The sequence below is a fragment of the Brassica rapa genome, chromosome A07 (assembly GCF_000309985.2).
Source record: "Brassica rapa cultivar Chiifu-401-42 chromosome A07, CAAS_Brap_v3.01, whole genome shotgun sequence".
Lineage (NCBI taxonomy): Eukaryota > Viridiplantae > Streptophyta > Magnoliopsida > Brassicales > Brassicaceae > Brassica > Brassica rapa.
In genome coordinates, this window is record NC_024801.2 from 24,696,542 (window position 1) to 24,709,423 (window position 12,882).

General features: G+C 32.3%; 4 protein-coding genes across 5 annotated transcripts; all 4 read right to left on the reverse strand.

Moving 5' to 3' along the window:
• Positions 1-1,222: 1,222 nt before the first annotated feature.
• Positions 1,223-3,214, reverse strand: LOC103831537 (glutathione S-transferase U12). The gene is made up of 2 exons (XM_009107418.3): positions 2,040-3,214; positions 1,223-1,793 (listed from the first exon to the last, which is right to left on the reverse strand). The coding sequence occupies exons 1-2, from the start codon at positions 2,367-2,369 to the stop codon at positions 1,437-1,439; spliced, it is 687 nt and encodes a 228-aa protein (XP_009105666.1). The 5' UTR covers positions 2,370-3,214; the 3' UTR covers positions 1,223-1,436.
• Positions 3,215-3,452: 238 nt separating this feature from the next.
• Positions 3,453-4,769, reverse strand: LOC103831538 (glutathione S-transferase U12). Its single transcript, XM_009107419.3, has 2 exons — positions 4,219-4,769; positions 3,453-3,980 (listed from the first exon to the last, which is right to left on the reverse strand). Exons 1-2 carry the CDS (start codon positions 4,627-4,629, stop codon positions 3,624-3,626), a joined length of 768 nt encoding a protein of 255 aa, XP_009105667.1. The 5' UTR covers positions 4,630-4,769; the 3' UTR covers positions 3,453-3,623.
• A 786-nt stretch (positions 4,770-5,555) lies between these two features.
• Positions 5,556-6,973, reverse strand: LOC103831539. Of its 2 annotated transcripts, none has more exons than XM_009107421.3 (4): positions 6,589-6,973; positions 6,186-6,296; positions 5,875-6,103; positions 5,556-5,798 (listed from the first exon to the last, which is right to left on the reverse strand). In XM_009107421.3, exons 2-4 carry the CDS (start codon positions 6,243-6,245, stop codon positions 5,785-5,787), a joined length of 303 nt encoding a protein of 100 aa, XP_009105669.1. In that variant the 5' UTR covers positions 6,246-6,296; positions 6,589-6,973; the 3' UTR covers positions 5,556-5,784. The 2 variants fall into 2 exon arrangements, with proteins under 2 accessions (XP_009105669.1, XP_009105668.1); XM_009107420.3 differs by having other exon boundaries at positions 6,186-6,284; positions 6,589-6,969.
• A 2,773-nt stretch (positions 6,974-9,746) lies between these two features.
• On the reverse strand, positions 9,747-11,561 carry LOC103831540 (glutathione S-transferase U11). The gene is made up of 2 exons (XM_009107422.3): positions 10,525-11,561; positions 9,747-10,391 (listed from the first exon to the last, which is right to left on the reverse strand). Exons 1-2 carry the CDS (start codon positions 10,861-10,863, stop codon positions 10,026-10,028), a joined length of 705 nt encoding a protein of 234 aa, XP_009105670.1. The 5' UTR covers positions 10,864-11,561; the 3' UTR covers positions 9,747-10,025.
• Positions 11,562-12,882: the final 1,321 nt, after the last annotated feature.

A 12,882-nucleotide genomic window follows, 5' to 3' on the forward strand; every position in this document is an offset into this window, starting at 1 on the left:
GTAAAATTCTATAATGTTGCACATCCATTGTTTAACATATGGGAATTTATTATGTGTTTCATTCAATCCAAATCATTCTTAACGGTGATATTGTTCTCCTGCTCTAGTGGTGTAGTGTGTTTTTGATACATTGTGTATATTTTTTCTAAAGTATTTTCAAGTTTTCATTGAGTTTTTTGGTCTTTTTTTTTTAAATCATTACATGGAATAGGTTGTGGAGCACTTGGAGGGCGCATGCAGAAAAGAGTGCAAATTGGAAAGTTCAGAATGGAATGGTAAAATGGAGCAGCGACTTAGATCTTTAAGGAAAGTTCCAAAGAATCATAGATTTGCCCTTGAGATCTCCTCTCTTTCTTCGAGCCGCCTGCGACCTCTCCTATTGTATCTTTTTCTTCTCTTTTTCTTATACACTTCAATTCTTAATTAGAAACACATACTCTAAAGGAAATCATTTGCAATTTGCCACCCTGTACCCACATGATCACGATTTGAGGAAAATTGCTCAATCACTGAAATCTGTTTCATAATTCTCATCATCATCTTTGTCGTAACTAGAAAAATAATGGATGCATAATTCATAATGGAAAAAAATATGACATATGTGATGTCGAACCTTCATTGTCTAGGGGTGCACAATAAGAATTTAACCATTTAAGCTAGCTGGAAGATATGTAATTTACCTGTTCAGGGGCGAAGCTAGGAGTTTTTTTTAATGGGTGCATAATTCATAATGGAAAAAAATATGACATATGTGATGTCGAACCTTCATTGTCTAGGGGTGCACAATAAGAATTTAACCATTTAAGCTAGCTGGAAGATATGTAATTTACCTGCAAAATTGTAAATATTGACAAAACTATGGGTGCATGGGCACACATAAGTCCCTTACTGCCTTCGCCCCTGAACATGTGTACAAGATGAGTTTGCACACACACATATAACTGATCACGTAATGTCATGCGAATTGTTGCATCTGTTCTTTAAGATACACAAGTAACTCTGTTTCGTTGGGTTGAAAATTTTTCTTTGATCAAATCGGTATTAAAAATTGTCACTATTTTTGTGTTGATATCAATATTGTGCAGCGTAAAGTTTGATAATTCTGCTCAATCTACAAGTTCAAGTAAGCTTTAGAGACCTAAGTCGTTAATCAAGTGATTCTGAATCACTTGAGATTAACTTTTTGAATCGACAAATTTAATCAAATTAATGCAACACAAAAGAGAAAATTATATCATTTAATAACTTTAAGAACTAAATACCATAGAACTTAATTAGCAGCTTTCTTGAATAAGAGATGAAAATCAAAAACTCATAGCATAAAGAAAAGATAACATACCAAAATCCCCAAAACTCCTAATTGATATATCATTGTTTTTACCGGTTTCTAACTAGATTGGAACACATCTTTTTATAACCATATTGAGATCAAATCATCACTGAACATTGAACTTCTTTTTGGCGAATTCAAGGAACTCGGCGACAGTAGGCAAGTAAGGTTCCACTGCTTCATGGGCCCTGAACTTCTCAGCCCACTGGAGCATGCCTGGTGTTGTATCTTCATTCAAAAATTTTACACCTGAAAACGCTTCGACGACAGAAAGTGGACCCACCATAGCCCCACAAGCGATGTCGAGGAATCCAATGTTTTCTCCTCCAAATAAGTATCCGCCTTTGCTGCTTTTCTGAAACGCTTCCTCAAGCGACGTTAGACAATCTGTCAAATTCCCCGCCATGGCCATTCTCACATCGTTATCTTTTGCTCCGGCCACCTCATTGATCGTTTCGAAGCACTATTGTCATGTCCATGTCAATATACACGCATGTTTAATGCTGATATTATATTTAGACTATTTCATAACGGCGTCTTAGAAATAAATGATTAGTTGAATGTAAAATACTAAAATTTATTAAAAGATTCTTAAAACATTTGCTTGCATCATTATTATCTAATTTTTCCAATATTTAGTTAGTCAAATAAATAATTGATGTTTGATATAAAAAATAGAATAATTAATATCACTTCAATTATTTGTTACCTTTCCGTCGACGAAGTGAGCCCAGAAACGAGCAAAGGCGCGATCACTGGGATGTGAGGGGAGGATGGAAGGATCTGACGGCCAAGATTCGTCGATGTACTGAACGATGTTGAGAGACTCGCAGACGGAGACATCACCGTGGATTAAGACAGGGACTTTCTTGTAGATTGGGTTGGATTCAAGAAGAAGATCGCTCTTCGAGTTCAGAACTTCTTCCATGTACTCGTACTCTACAGACTTGAGATGTAGAGCTACTTGAGCCCTTAAAGCGAAAGGGCTTCCCCATGTCCCTAATAACTTCACAGTACTGTTCAAACCGCTCTGAGCCATCTGAGACTTTACTTTCTTATCTTAGTTTGAGTTGTGTCTTGAGATGGAGTTGTTTTGGGTGAGTATTTATTTTAATTGTTGTATGAAGGAACAATTCGATTATTATGTCTCTTTCTTGAGTTTCTTCTCCAGCTGGCATGTTGGCGGCTGAGTATATTTCTTGGTATTACTTTTATGATCATAAGGTCCTAATTCTAGATTTGATTTTTGAAAAGTTACAACCAAAGATTAGTCGCTGGAAATGAGATGGTTTCAATTTCACCGGCGCTTGACTTTGGAAGCGTGTCACGATTGACTGTTGACAAAGTTTCAATTTCACTGGCGCTTGACTTTAGAGTTTAAAACGATCCTCAGTTATAGGGGATTTCAAATTGGAGTAATAGTACATGCAAAAAATTTGCAAGTCCAAATTCTATTATTTATTTGATGAAATTGCTTATGGATTTAGGTGAGAAACTGTTGTGTTTGGTTTCGTTTCGTTTCAATTTTAGTCTTTGTTTGTATGCGTCCTGCTCTATTAGGCGTTCTACTTTCTCTTTGGGCTTAGTCTATGAGGATTTTTATGTATTCTACCGATTTTAATATCTCAATCATATATTTTAACTACTATAATCAACGATAATCAGATGACAGAAAAAAAAAGAAGAGGAAGTTAAATTATACATTGATTCATCTCAAAATGGCAACCTTAAAAACATATATGTATCCTTCTACATCAACTCAACTCTAAAGTGATGTTTTCGCTCAAAAGAATATTAAATGCTTCTGTATTAGGAATTTACTTTATCATTGATTGAATGATGTTTAGTTAGACGATAAATAATATTTTAATTTAGGAAAAAACTTAAAATGCTTTTGTATATGTATACCAAAAACTTTAAACATGAAACAAATGATATATACATACATGTCATTAGATTATATGTTATGGAACTGAAATTAGGATGATACTAATGTGTTTTCTTTTATAATAACAAGGTATCTTATTGCCTACGAATGGGTGGGTTTGCCCAACCTTTGTGGGAGTGGTCAGCGAGCTTTAACGCAAACAGTGTTCAAGGTTGGTCTCGTCTGATTTCAATAGACTCTAAACTAATGTGGATAGATTGTAAGCAACCCAAGCATGGTGTTTATTATATTCGGTATAACGAATTATTATTACATTTCTTGCAAATAGTAACTCTTACAACAATGTTTTTGGCAAAGCATAAATCAGATTCCAACACTTTAAAGATTTTCCTTTTAAAGTCACTCTCACTGAACATTGAACTTTTGTTTAGCAAACTCGACGAACTCAGCAACGGTGGGCATGTAAGGTTTCACAGCTTCATGGGCTCTGAATCTCTCGGCCCATTGGACCAAACCCGGTGTTGTATCTTGACTCAGAAACTTCACACCTGAAAACGCCTCAATGACAGAAAGTGGGCCCACTATGGCTCCACATGCGATGTCGACGTAGCCAATGTTTTCGCCTCCGAAGAACTCTCCACCTTTGCTGCTCTTCTGAAACGCCTCCTCCAACGCTGCGAGAGATTCCATCAGGTTTCCTGCCGCCGCCATCCTCCCGGCGTCATCCTTAGCTCCAGCCACCGCATCGATTGATTCAAAGCCCTGTACCATGTTCAGAAACATTATACACATACTCTCAGTTTTATTTAAGATTTTATAATGAACCTAAGGTGATGGTTATATGAATAACTGATGTTTAAAACTTTTCATACATACTAAAAAATTTAAACACATTCTTTTGTTTATTATCTTTTGGTTTTACCAATAAAGTTTCACTATTCATATTTTTTATATTTTAAACTAAGGTGATAGTACTTAAAACTGTTTTGTTAGTAGTTACCTTTCCGTCAACGAAGTGAGCCCAGAAACGAGCAGAAGCACGTTCTTTGGGATTGGAAGGGAGGATAGAAAGCTTGGACGGCCAGGCTTCGTCTACGTACTGAACGATGTTGAGAGACTCGCAGATTGAGTCATCACCATGGATTAGGACAGGGACTTTCTTGTGGATAGGATTGGATTTAAGAAGAAGGTCGCTCTTCGACTTCAGAACATCGGCTTCTTCTATGTACTCGTACTCTACTGACTTGAGGTGTAGAGCGATTCGAGCCCTCAAGGCGAACGGGCTTGACCATGTACCAATAAGCTTCACGGTACTGTTCGAACCATTCTGAGCCATCTCGGTTTTTTGTCTTTTCTTTATTTGAGTTGTGTCTCGAGAGATGGAGCTGTCTGTTTTCTTGCTTTTTAACATTTGATGAAGGATTTTTTTTGCCTGTTTACTTGACTGAGGTTTGAGTGAATATTTATAAAGGAATAATTCGATTATACTTATATGTTTATTTCTTCTTCTTTAGCTGCCATTTTGGCGGCTGGGTTTAATTTTTTTATTCTCAATTCAAAGGTCTTCTTCTTTTAGACAAATAAAACAAAAGATTTTATTTTTGAAAAGTAAGTGGTAATTAAAGATTAGGTGTTGGAAACTTGGAAATATTAGGTGTTTCAATTGGACCGGCACTGGACCACGAAAGTGTGCAGGATTGACTGTTGACTAGTTAGTTTTTTTAATCCAACACGATCCAGCAACTTCCTAGGTTATGAGTAGTATTGTTTTGTTTTCGATAAGAAGTATATTCCTTGTTAAAAACAAGTATTTCAAATTAACTAGCTTGCTTTCTTTCTTAATTCATTCAGTTAACTGCATACTGCCTTTTCTCTTTGCTTCACATTCATGTATTTACTCCTTTTTTGTAGACTGTTAAGAATCTGTAAAACAAAATGCATTAGTACTTACAAGTCACACAAGCACGCTACGAAACTTTAAAACTGATTCATTATATACTGACAAATACTTCAAGTTGCAAATTTCTTATACCTACAAATCATGGTATGTATCTAATCGTCATACTTCTTTTTGGTATGTATCTAGTCGTCACTCTTGAACATGAATCATATATGATCCCGTTTGCGACTAAAAGTCACACAAAATGACAGAAAAACAGTCGAAACAAATTATAACATTAAGAGCATCATTATCCCTAAACCCCTTAAAGGGTCTTTTAATTAATTTTTAATAGTTTTTAAAGTGTAAAAGTGACTTAAGAGACTTAGAAAGAGATTTGAACATTTAGGTGGTTTATTGCAAGTCTCTTAATTATGGTTTTAAAAAAAAAATTATAAAACATTCTCAACACAAGTTTGTTATTATATATGTAAACACACAGATAATCAAATATGCATTTCAACAAGAAGTATCTATTTACAAAAGGCAGCTAAAAAGAAATCTACTCAAGGCTAAATCTGTAAAGAGTATCCACACTCACAAAGGTTAAGAAGGACGAGTTACTCTTGAGGTATCGGATGACAGACACTTTGCTTCATATATATTTTCTCTCATCATATCAACAAGCTAAGATCCTTCACCTGCAAGTTCATGAAAACAAAACTAAGCCTTGAGACTTAAAAGACAACGCCTTTTACTTATCACAGAGACACGTACCTGCAAGAAACCACATCTCAAGCATCATAAAAAATAACGGTTCGAGAAAGCTCAATGGAAGGCCACTTCCGTGATGTAAGCACCTTACTACAGGCACCAAGAAAAATAAAACCAAGAAAAAAACAGTCTGGATTCTAGTTGCAGCCCAATCCTCGCTACAAACAACTAGTGATGAAGCATGAGTACCCTTCTTCTTGGAAGTTTTTGACTTTATAGCAGTAGAAAGTCCCTGTCATAAGGAAGGCCAAGTCAACACTAGTATAAAACAGAACTTCATCTGCATTGATGATCACACCAAATGTGAAACGTACCTTTGTTTGTTTCCCTTTCTTTGAACCAATTATTGCCTTGAAAAAATTCTCAGAACCCATCTCAAATTCTTGTCACTTTGTCACCAAAACACCTTGAATCTATACAAAACGCTGAGAATAAGATTTTGCTTAAAAACGGCTGAATGATGAAGGGTCTCATAAAAGATAACTACCAGTATTCTTGTAACTAGATATATGTACAACTACAAAGTACAAACAACAAAAATTGCATCTTGCATCTGTCTCTCAAATAATCAACTATTCATGAGAAACTCTTGTGTGCATACACAAAAATTGAATCTTTACTGCAACTATTGCGACTAGTCACTACTCATACACAACCCAGCATCAACTAACCAAGTACACAATAAAAACTCAGATTCAGCTAGAGAAGGAGGCTAACTGAAGTAAGTTGAAAGCAAATGACAAAGCCTGAATTAGCGTGTGGTGCTTCCAGCTTAGCGATACCATCCTCGCAGACAAAAAAAAAAGACAATTAATCCATAAATTGGAATCCATTTCCTCTGATTGTTACATGATTACAGAGAAGAATTGAGATGAAAAGGATAAAACTTTGAACAAACGAAACCTTAACAATGGAAGGAGACAGGGAGTGTAGAGAGACAGAGTGGAAGAGAGAGAGAGGAAGAGAGGAAGAGAAGAGACGTCTCTTCCAGTGCTTAATCAAGAGACGTCTCCTGTGGTTATTACATTTTTTCTTTTTTTTTAAAGCCCAATTACACTAAGAAACCTATCTAAGAGACAGGGATATTAAACTTAAAATACTAATCTGGTGACTTTTCCACCGAGAAAAAAATTCTGCTGACTTTTCCTCTTAAAAACGCTAATTTATTGTATTTGTGATTATTTCATACTGTATAATTTTGGCACTTAGCATTTTGGAGAGCAACAGAGCCTGCTTCGCGGAAAATAAGTGGTGTTCATATACATGGTTTTACATTGTCACATTTTACATGGTTTTTAGTGCCGAAAAATAAATGGTGTTCATATACATATATATTTACGTAATGGTTTCACAATGCTAATATATATAGAACATGCATAAAATAAATAAGGTGGATCCAGAATAATCGGTCGACGGCATGTTCATCGAGTTATTTTAAAGTTCTTCAGTCCATTGATATCTATATCTATACTATTAAAGCAGGATCCTATTGTCATAATTATCTTAGGGGTATGTTTCCTTCACTAACATTGCATGTTTCATTAAGAGCAATTAAGTAATATTAATAACAAATCTATAATGGGTCATTATTTTTGGATCCAGCCCAAATCAAATCTCTCTTGAGCCATTTGGGCCTATTAAAAAATCAGATTCAATTCTCACTTTTTTTTTCCTTTGGGCCATTGAGTACAAGTTCAAATAATTTTTTTTTCAACTATTCTTAATTATTATTTTTTTCTTTTCTTAATATAATTTAAGCATTCATAAAAATAATTGAATTTTTTTATTGAAAAGTATAAATCTTTATTAAAAGTATATAATTTTTTAATTAAAATATTAACCCCATAATAAAATTAATTTATCAGAGTTATACCAACTTAATTCATTAAAAAAATAAAATTTAATTTTTTTAACATAAATAGTCATTTAAAATGAAATACGATAAATAAAGATAAAATTTTTAAATCTTTTATAAAATAAAACACAAATATATGAAAATGTGACATTTACTAAATATTTGTTAATTGAAAAAAAAACAAAAATAAACCCGCGCTTTGAAAGCATGGGTCAAAATCTAGTTTATCTTTTATAACCAAAACTTGAATGGATCTTAGATGTTTTTTATTTTATCCCACTTACTAGGTCTAAACACGTCTTCGTTGAGTTGGTAAATCCAAACTAGATAAATTCTATCTATACTTTTATCTAAGAAGTGTTTTTTTTCAAACTTTTCACGTTATAACTTAAACTAATCTGATCTTATATCATTATATAATTAACCATAAATCTATTATAATAATAAAATTATCATTACCTATTTTCCATAAAAAAAATAAAATTTATGAAACAGTAAAATAAATTTTCGTATATATTTATTGAGCAAAGCAATAAAAGATTATCACTATCTCAATTTGTTTTCTTTTTAAGTTTTTCTTTTGATGTATCATAAATATTTTTTTTTAAAATGAAATCTTACTTGTTTTGGTTTTATTTTTGTTTGTGTCTGTTTCGAAGTTCTTTCTGGGTAATGCGATACATATTCCTGGTTTAAAGAGTAAAACCCGATTAATAGATGAATGTTCACCTTTTTACCTTACTTTATTTCATGAAATGTTTGATATTCCCTCCAATTTATCTAGATTGTTATTTTGATATTTCACACATATTAAGAAAATGATTGAACTGTATTTATATTTTTACTAATCACATATTCTTAACCAATAATATTTGAGATAAATAAAATAATATAAAAGATAAATGTATTTTTCAATTAATAGCAAATTTAGAATAAGTATAAATTACATTACTATTTGTATAACATGAAAGGTATTAAACTCATAATCTTTGTCAAATGGATGAAATATATAATTATATTCTCATAATTTTATACTCTCTATGTTCCTAAATGATTCATATTTTATATTTTTATACATTTTAATAAAACACATTAAATTTGTATATATTTTTTGTGTTTATCTTCTTCTCACAATTTTAAGCTAATAAAAGATCAAGTAGTGCAATTAAGATTTTTGAAGTTTGCAATTAGTTAATAAAACATGCATTGAAAATATAAAAAATGAATCTTTTAGAAATAATTTTTTTCTCTAGAATATGTATCTTTAAGGAACGGAAAGAGTAGTTTCTATTGGTGTTTTAAGAGACGAAAATAAGACGAGAAAGAATATTTTTAAAAAAAAAATGAAAAAGAGTAAAAACATAAAAAAATAACTTACTATGCTGGTTTTGAATATAAACGATGATATAAAAAATATGTGACAATAATTATGCACACATGGACGAAACACTTAATCAATGAAATTTTTTAATTAAACTGGACTAGTTAAAAATATAAGATAATTCGATAACATAATAAAACTTTAAATTATTCAAGTAATAATTTAAACTTATTAAAATATGAAATACTTTATATAAAATTAAACAAAACATTGTATGCTTTATTTTCCAATAAGAATCTAAATTGCGTTTTTCTTTTTGTTTTAATATTTAGTGATGATCTTTTTTAGATTTCTCTATGAAATATGAATGAAAAAGGTGATGTGTAGCCCTTTATCGTAGGAGCACTGGAGCACAGCATGAAATCGATCCGACTATTTGTGTGGTGAATTAGTTAATGAATTAAAAACACCAGGTATTTATCGTACGTTGACTAGTTTACCCATACGAGGTGACCAATAATGTCAAAATTGTTTTCATCATCTCACCACTAGCTATGTGTATTTATTAGGTTGATCATCATGGATTCTCTTCTCCAAACTGATGGAATGTTCAATGTGGCGAAGCTTCGCTGCTAAATGACACGTGATATTAAAACTTCAATCATAAAATTTATACAATTGCTAGTACTATTGTCGAAAAGGGGAAAATAAAGTTTTATAGATTATTGATTAATTTACAGCATAAAGAAATCCAAGAACATACACTTTCTTGCGTGCCACAATCGATTATTTCTGCATACATATATAAGAGAAAATAAAGAAAAAAATTACCAAAAAAAAGGAAGAAAGAAAAAAACAAAAGAACATTTTGACTATGCCTTTAAATTAACCGAGTCTACATCTTATTCCCCGATTTAGATTATTCGAAGCATATGATAATATGTCCGTCAAAATAATTAATTTTATAGCCTTTGGTTTTTATTTAAAGATTGAAGTATTGAACTTAAGCCTAGCGAACTCGACCAGTTTTTCGATATCGGGCATGACAGGCTTGACTGCTTCATGGGCGTAGAATCTGTCTGCCCAATTGAAAAGACCTGGCGTGTTCTCTGGATGTATGAACTTGACGCCTGAAAATTTCTCAAGAACCTTAAGAGGACCCAACATCGACCCGAAACCGATATCGATGAATCCTATGTTGTCTCCACCAAAGAAGCCTCTTCCTTTGCTGCATTCTTGAAACGTTTCTTCCAAAAGAGCCATACACTGCTCTAGCTTCGCTATTGCCATCTTTCTTTCCTCCTCGTCCTTTGCTACCGCCACTCCATTGATTGATGTGAAACACTATATAAAAGATCACGAAGATTGATATGCAAGTTACATTTTCATTCAATATAAAACATTTAGACAAGATAATATGCGATTGCACCTTAAGCTATAACATAAATAACAGGAAAAGTTTAGTCTCATGACTTACGTGTTCGTCAATGTAGACGTCCCAAAAACGAGCAACGGCACGATCAAAGGGATCAGAAGGAAGTATCGGAGGGCCGGAGAGCCAAGTTTCATCGACGTACATGACGATGTTGAGTGATTCACGGATTGGTTTGTTTCCATGGATGAGGATGGGGATCTGTTTATGGACGGGGTTGTAGTTTAACACGCTCTCCGAATTCAAAGTATCTTCTTCTTCGAGATACTCGTACGGTACACGCTTTAGGTTAAGTGCGATCCGAGTCCTCAGCACGAAAGGGCTAGGCCATGCTCCTAATAGCCTTACGTACTCATCATTGTTAACACCACTCAATAGACCCATTATTATTATTCTTTTTTGTTTCAGAAAATCAGAGATTGATCAAACTCAGTTCGCTGCTCTTTTCTTGGGGGTAGAAATGAAAAGCTATGGTTTGATGAGGTTTCCTCTCTACGTTTGGCGTCTATATATATGGATGGGCTCATTTTTATTTTCTTTTCTTAGATTCCGGCGCGTATGACGGTCAAAAAAAGCTTCGGTATGCATGTGCCTCATATTTCTTATTATAAACAAACAAACAATACATATAAATTAAATAAAGAAAATGGGTCGGTAGGAAATTTCAAAGAGACAAGAGAGTCCAGGAAAGTGTGATGAGTCCGATTTAGTTGCCTGATATGTACCGTTGCTAAACAGTAGGACCTACAGCAGTTGCAATTCCATGTCTCTCTTTTTTCCTTGCCAATTAGTTTGAAAATGCGTGTTATTTCGTCGTCTGCATAGTTGGAAGAAATGTGACGTTGAGAAAGCAAACAATTTTTGGAAAATATGGTTTCATCCTTAGGTTTGAGGTTTTGACTTTATTCTTGGTTTGACTGATATATCAGATTAACAGAAAACAGTGAAATAACTGAATTAACAAAATGACTTAACTAAATTAAATTTCTGGAAAAAAAATGCGACGAATATAGAACGCTGAGAAGTAGTTTTACAAACAAATCATTATTTTTAGTTAGAAATTCAAAGTGCTAGCTATATATAGTACAAACAATTTTCAAAACATGGAAACATCAGAATTTTGATGAATATTAATGTTGTGTATTACAAAACCAATCTTACTGTTACTAGATTCCTAGCGAGAGTTTTTCGAAGTTTTAGATATATTCTGCTAAGAAGTTGTAAGATTCCAAATCTAATAAATCTTTGGTGTGGCTTGTCGAGCGTGAATGATTAGTTGGACTATAGCTATACAAATTTACTGCTGAATCTAATATGTATGATTTTTTATGTAGTTGTAAACTTGTATCATATGTAACTGTAAAAATTAAATAAAAATAATAATAAAAATAATTATTTTATATCGATTATTTTTTTGCTTTAGAAAAAAAGAGAGCTAGTTTCTGTAGACATTTCTTTATTTTGTCTTTAACTTTAAAAACCAAATAGAACATGATTGGTAATTTTTATAGTTGTGGATATAAAGTAAAGCTAAAAACACTTGATACATCCCAACAAATTGTTCACATTATTTCTGATTTTGTAAATATATTTGTAATTGTGGTTAGTTTTGGTTGTTTAGTCGGTTCAAAGGTTTCTGTTAGACGACTATTAAAAAATCTATCATAATTCTTTATTTCTCGCCATACCTTTTCTCTAGTTCTTTTGGAAAGTGTTATCAATCATGTCTATCTATTTGATTTGTGTTTTGTAGTTAAAATTGTTAGTTGAAGAATAACATATAACTAAACTATGAGAACTAATGCTATATCGTCAATATATTAGAAGTCTGTCTTCCAGGTCAAAAGGAGAATTAATTTGTATCTTAATTTAAAGCAAACCTAATGTAGTATCAATATTATTGCTTAATATTAAGTGCATAGAAACTATTCCATTCGTTTTATAATTATCACTTACGGTTTTTGCACATGAACTATTTTTTAAATTTTTTTCTGTTTTATCCTTATTTAATGTAATTTGTTTGATTTTAATAATTAATAAAAAAATCATTTTTTTAAATAAAGAAAAAATTGAAAACTGTTTAAAATATGCATTTAAATCTAAAACGATACTTATGATGAAACAAAATTTAAAAGTTAAAACAACACTTAATATGAAATAAAAGAATATTAGATTTTTATTATTTACTTATGTTTAATGTTTTCTTTCATATAAGATGGAAATCTATAGCCGTAAAATCTATAGATTTGAGATGGAAATCTATGATAGATGATCGGAGGGCTATGATGATTTTAGTTTATATGGTACACAAATATCAACACAACAAAATGGAAAGTAGTTGTGATTTTGTATATACACACACTTTTTCTCCGTTCATATTCACAAGAGCCACGACCGGGTCAA